Source organism: Olea europaea, unplaced genomic scaffold (assembly GCF_002742605.1).
Source record: "Olea europaea var. sylvestris unplaced genomic scaffold, O_europaea_v1 scaffold291, whole genome shotgun sequence".
Classification (NCBI taxonomy): domain Eukaryota; kingdom Viridiplantae; phylum Streptophyta; class Magnoliopsida; order Lamiales; family Oleaceae; genus Olea; species Olea europaea.
The window spans coordinates 9,530-15,652 of record NW_019247671.1 but is presented as its reverse complement, the minus strand read 5'-3'; the positions used below and the strand labels follow the sequence as shown (position 1 = coordinate 15,652).

General features: G+C 36.1%; 1 protein-coding gene across 1 annotated transcript; it reads right to left on the bottom strand.

Moving 5' to 3' along the window:
- Positions 1 to 2,244: 2,244 nt before the first annotated feature.
- LOC111384401 lies at positions 2,245 to 2,982 on the bottom strand. Its single transcript, XM_023008676.1, has 3 exons — positions 2,854 to 2,982; positions 2,667 to 2,726; positions 2,245 to 2,502 (listed from the first exon to the last, which is right to left on the bottom strand). The coding sequence occupies exons 1-3, from the start codon at positions 2,980 to 2,982 to the stop codon at positions 2,245 to 2,247; spliced, it is 447 nt and encodes a 148-aa protein (XP_022864444.1).
- Positions 2,983 to 6,123: the final 3,141 nt, after the last annotated feature.

Below are 6,123 nucleotides of genomic sequence, written 5' to 3'. Positions count from 1 at the left end.
CAATTGGTTAATTTAACAATCGTTGGATAAATTAATTAATTGGATTTGTTATTTATATTTTCGAATTAATTAATTGGATTAATTAATTCACGGACCGGGTTTAATTAATTGGATTAATTAATTATTGGACCGGACCGGGCCGAGCCTATTTGGGTTTATATAAATACATAACTAGGGTTTGAGGTCCATAAGGTTTTCATTATTCTTGCTGGCACAAGAGAAAAACCCTAGAGGCTGCAATCATATTCTCTGTGTGGATCACCATTGGAGGCTGGACAATTGGACAGCTGTGGTGGCGAATCAAGGTTGATGGAACGAAAAGAAAAGCAAAAAGATTGCAGATCTGAAAAGGTACAATCTTATCACAATTTCTATCTAAACACAAAGGCGATTCTTGGTGGGAATCGAAAATTATTTTAAATTCCGCTGTGCATGTATAAGTAGATTCCCAACAATTGATGCCTTAAGTCTAAAGGAATTGGATGTTAATATGATAACTATCCGAAGCATGAGGTGTCCAAGCACGATGTGTCTTCATTGCAGCCATACTTGACTTTCAACCATTATATTTGGATGCATTTGTGACTTTCAAGATTTATATCCATCCTATATTAAGTTCTTAGGGAGTAGACATGAGATTGATGCCTTAAGGTTGAAGGAATTGATTGTTAAAATGACAAACACCCCTTTCACGAAGTGTTCAAACATGAGGTGGTCTCTTGTAGTAAAAATATGATTTTATATTTATCTTTGTAGGTGAAAATCAAGTATCCTTGACTTATTTTAATGCACCAAATATTTCAATTACCTATCTAGGGTTTAAGGTAGCCTCGATCAATCGAATAGAAAGTTTGAACCTTTGTCAATACTGATTTCTAACCTTTTCGATATTCCATTTCTTATCATGCCAATCTCCAACATTTAGTTAACCTAATTTTCTATCATAGCTCAAAACAAAATTCAACACCTAGGTCGAGGCATCATTTTAAGAGAAAGCAATTAGGAAATCGATGCAAATGACAATGTAATTAGCATGAAAATGCATGAATCATATTGGCCATATGTATAACGTAAAGCTCGGGGTATTACATCCTCCCCTCCTTATAAAAATTTCATTCTCGAAATTTGCTTACCAAAAAGTTCAAGATATTTAACCCACATTTCATCTTCTCTTTCCCAAATAGCCTCTTCAGTTGGCTGATTTCGCCACAATACCTTAACCAATGGAATTTTCTTGCTTCTCAGTTGCTTTATCTCTTGTTGAAGGATCTCTAGCGGTTTTTCTTCATAAGTCAAATCTGGTTTTATCTCTACTGGTTCATTCCTCGGTACATGAGAAGGATTTCCAATGTACTTCCTTAGCATGGACATATGAAACACATTGTTCACTTGAGACATTGATGAAGGAAGATCAAGCTTGTAGGCAACATTTCCAATTCTCTCGATAATAGAAAATGGACCAATGTATCTTGGGCTCAATTTTCCTTTCTTTCCAAATTACATAACCCCTTTCATCGGCGCTACCTTCAAAAATACTTGGTCTCCGACTGTGAATTCTAGTATTCTTCTTCTTTGATTTGCATAGCTTTTCTGTCGGTCTTGAGCAGTTTGCATTCGCTAACGTATTTGTATCACAACTTCAGCCATTTCACTAACCATCTCTAGTCCTAGCAATTTTCTTTCTCCAACATCATCCCAATAAACTGGAGATCTACATTTTCTACCATACAATGTTTCATATAGAACCATTCTAATCGTAGCATGATAACTATTGTTGTATACGAATTCTACCAAAGGTAAAAATTTACTCCACTGGCCTTGGAAGTCTAATACACAAGCCCTCAACATATCTTCCAATATTTGTATTGTTCTTTCTAATTGTCCATCAGTCTGAGGATGATAAGCTGTGCTAAAAGATAACTGCGTTCCCAAAGCCTTATGTAACCTTCTCCAAAAGAGAGATAAAAACTTATAATGCCTATTTGAGACAATAGATAGTGGCACTCCATGAAGTCTGACTATTTCTTGTACATAAAGCTGAGCATATCGGTCCATGGAAGTGGAACAAACTGGAATGAAATGGGCTAATTTTTTTAACCTATCCACAATAACCGAAATACTATCGTATCCCTTAGTTGATTTTGGTAATTTCACCACAAAGTCCAATGTGATACTTTCCCATTTTCATTCTGGGATAGGTAATGGTTGTAAAGCTCCTACTTTTCTTTGATGTTCAGCTTTTATCTATTGATAGGTTGAACATTGTCCCACATATTCGGCTATCTCATCTTTCATGTTCAGCCACCAATATTGCAACTTCAAATCTCTATACATTTTAGTAGCTCCTGGATGAACAGAATATGGTGTCATATGAGCTTCAGATAAAATGCCCCTTCGGATATTTTCTACATCAGGTACGTATAATCGTGCTCTAAATCGCAAGATACCATATGCTAATATATGAAAATCTGAAGTCTTTCCATCTTGTATATCATTCTTTATCTTGGAACAATAATCATCTTCCCGTTACCCTTGCTGAATTCTATTTAATAAAGTTGGCTGAAATGTCAACCCTGTAAGTTTAGCCTCTACAAATCCTTGCGACACAACTTCAATACCCATTTTTTGTAAATCTATCAATTCTTTTTATTTTTCTTTTCAGTTACAATCATACTCACAACACTGGATGTTGACTTCCTACTCAATGTATCAGCTACAACATTAGCCTTATCGGGATGATAGCTTATAACACAATCATAATCTTTTACCAATTCTAGCCATCTTCTTGTCTCATGTTCAATTCCTTTTGTGTAAATAGATATTTCAAACTTTTGTGATCAGTGTAAATCTCACACTGCTCTCCATACAAATAACTCTATATCTTAATTGCAAGCACAACTGCGACGAGTTCCAAGTCATGTGTAGGATAATTCTTTTTGTATTCTTTAAGTTATCTAGAGTCATATGCAATGACTTTACCATTTTGCATCAATACACACCCCAAACAATTCTTTGAAGCATCACTATAAACCATAAAGTTTTCAGTATCAAATCCATAAAAGCTGCTGGAGCATTTGTTAACCCAAATGGCATCACAAAAACTCATAATGACCATATCTCGTACTAAATGTTGTCTTAGAAATGTCATCTTCCTTTATTTTAAGTTGATGGTATCCAGATCGCAAATCAATCTTAGAAAATACAGATGCACCCTGAAGTTGATCAAACAAATCATCAATCCTCGACAATGGGTATTTATTTTTAATTGTCACCTTATCTAACTCTCGATAACTAATGCACAATCTCATTGTACCATCTTTCTTACGAACAAATAATACTAGTGCACCCCATGGTGAAAAGCTAGGTCAAATAAAACCTTTATCTAACAACTCTTGTAATTGTAACTTTAACTCTTTCAATTCAGTTGGGAAGTTTCCCGTCCGACGATGGTGCTGCTTTGTTGAAACTCTGACTAGTGACCCCCTAGCAGCACCCGGACGGAAGGCAAGCATGGGCATGAAATCGCATTGCGTGTTGAAAGATGGCCCCGGATTAAGACAACACGCAATCAAATTTGCTCGTAATTATCTATTTTGGTCCAGAAACAAAGTAAAGACTCGACGAGAAGGGGAGGAACAATCCGAACGGAGGGCGGAGATGATGGGGTCGGTCCATGGATTTTCCTTCCTTTTCTTTTGCCGCATTTCGCTCAAAGGGTTGAAGGGAGATAATGCATCAAGCTATTCGCAAGGGCCAACTTGATCCTCTTCCCCAGGGATCTCAGATGAGGGACCCCTGGGACCAAAAACGAATGAAGCCGAAATTATCTTGAAATCAAAAACCACTCTTCACTGGCTCCATTCCAATCGAATAACACTAGCAATGCGCCAAAAATGAACAAACCCGACGTTATCGTGAAATCAAAAGCCATTTTCATTGGCTCGATTCCAACCGAACTAGACTAGCAATTCGCTAAAAACCAACAAACTCGAAATTATCATGAAATCGAAAATCACTTTTCATTGGCTCGATTCGAATCGAATTAGACTAGCAATTAGCCAAAAATGAACAAACCTGAGCTTATCAAGAAATCAAAAGCCACTTCTCATTGGCTCGATTCCAATCGAATTAGACAAGCAATTTGCCAAAAACGAACAAACATAAAGTTATCATGAAATCAAAAGCCACTTTTCATTGCCTTGATTCCAATCGAATTAGACTGGCAACTTGACAAAAACGAACAAACTCGAAGTTATCATGAAATCTAAAACCACTTTTCATTGTCTCAGTTCCAATCGAATTAGACTAGATATTTCGCCGAAAATGAAAAAATAAGAAGTCATCATGAAATCAAAAATCACTTTTCATTGGCTCGATTCCAATCGAATTAGACTAGTAATTTGCCTAAAACGAACAAACCCAAAGTTATCATGAAATCAAAAGCCACTTTTCATTGGCTTGATTCCAATCGAATTAGACTAGCAATTCGCCAAAACGAACAAACCCGAAGTTATCATGAAATCAAAACAACTTTTCATCAGCTCGATTCCAATTGAATTAGACTAGCTATTTGCCAAAAATGAACAAACCCAAAGTTATCATGAAATCAAGAACTGCATTTCATTTGCTCGATTCCAATCATGTTAGACTAGCAATTCGGCTAAAATGAACAAACTCGAAGCTATCAGGAAATCAAAAACCAGCTTTCATTGGCTCGATTCCAATCGAATTAGACCAGCAATTCGTCAAAAACGAAAAAACAAGAAGTTATCATGAAATCAAAAACTACTTCTCATTGGCTCATCTCAAATCGAATTAGACAAGCAATTGGTAAAAAACAAAAAAAACACAAAGTCACCATGAAATCAAAACCACTATTTCTTGGCTCGATTCCAATCAAATTAGAATAGCGATTCGCCAAAAATGAACAAGCTCGAAGTCATCTAGAAATCAAAAGCCACTCTTCATTGGCACGATTCCAATTGAATTAGACTAGCAATTCGCCAAAAACGAACAAAGCCGAAGTTCCCATGAAATCTAAAACCACTTTTCATTGGCTCAATTCCAATCGAATTAGACTAGATATTTCGCCAAAAATGAAAAAACAAGAAGTCATCATGAAATCAAAAACCACTTTTCATTGGCTCGATTCCAATCGAATTAGACTAACAACTTGCCAAAAAGGAATAAACCCAAAGTTATCATGAAATCCAAAACAACTTTTCATTGGCTCGATTCCAATCAAATTATACTAGCAATTTGCTAAAAACGAACAAACCCAAAGTTATCATGAAATCAAAAGCCACTTTTCAATGGCTCGATTCCAATCGAATTAGACTAGCAATTCGCCAAAACGAACAAACCCGAAGTTATCATGAAATCAAAACCACTTTTCATTGGCTCGATTCCAATTGAATTAGTCTAGCTATTCGCCAAAAACGAACAAACCCAAAGTTATAATGAAATCAATATCCTCATTTCATTGGCTCGATTCCAATCGAATTAGACTAGCAATTCGCCTCAAATGAACAAACTCGAAGTTATCAAGAAATCAAAAACCACTTTCCATTGGCTCGATTCCAATCGAACTAGACTAGCAATTCACCAAAAACGAATGAACCCGAAATTATCTTGAAATCAAAAACCACTCTTCACTGGCTCCATTCCAATCGAATAACACTAGCAATGCGCCAAAAATGAACAAGCCCGAAGTTATCGTGAAATCAAAAGCCATTTTTCATTGGCTCGACTCCAACCAAACTAGACTAGCAATTCGCCAAAAACCAACAAACTCGAAATAATCGTAAAATTGAAAATCACTTTTCATTGGCTCGATTACAATCGAATTAGACTAGCAATTAGCCAAAAATGAACAAACCCGAGCTTATCAAGAAATCAAAAGCCACTTATCACTGGCTCGATTCCAATCGAATTAGACAAGCAATTTGCCAAAAACGGACAAACATAAAGTTATCATGAAATCAAAAGCCGCTTTTCATTGCCTCGATTCCAATCAAATTAGAATAGCAATTCGTCGAAAACGAACAACCTCGAAGTTATCATGAAATCTAAAACCACTTTTCATTGGCTCAGTTCCAATCGAATTAGACTAGATATTTCGCC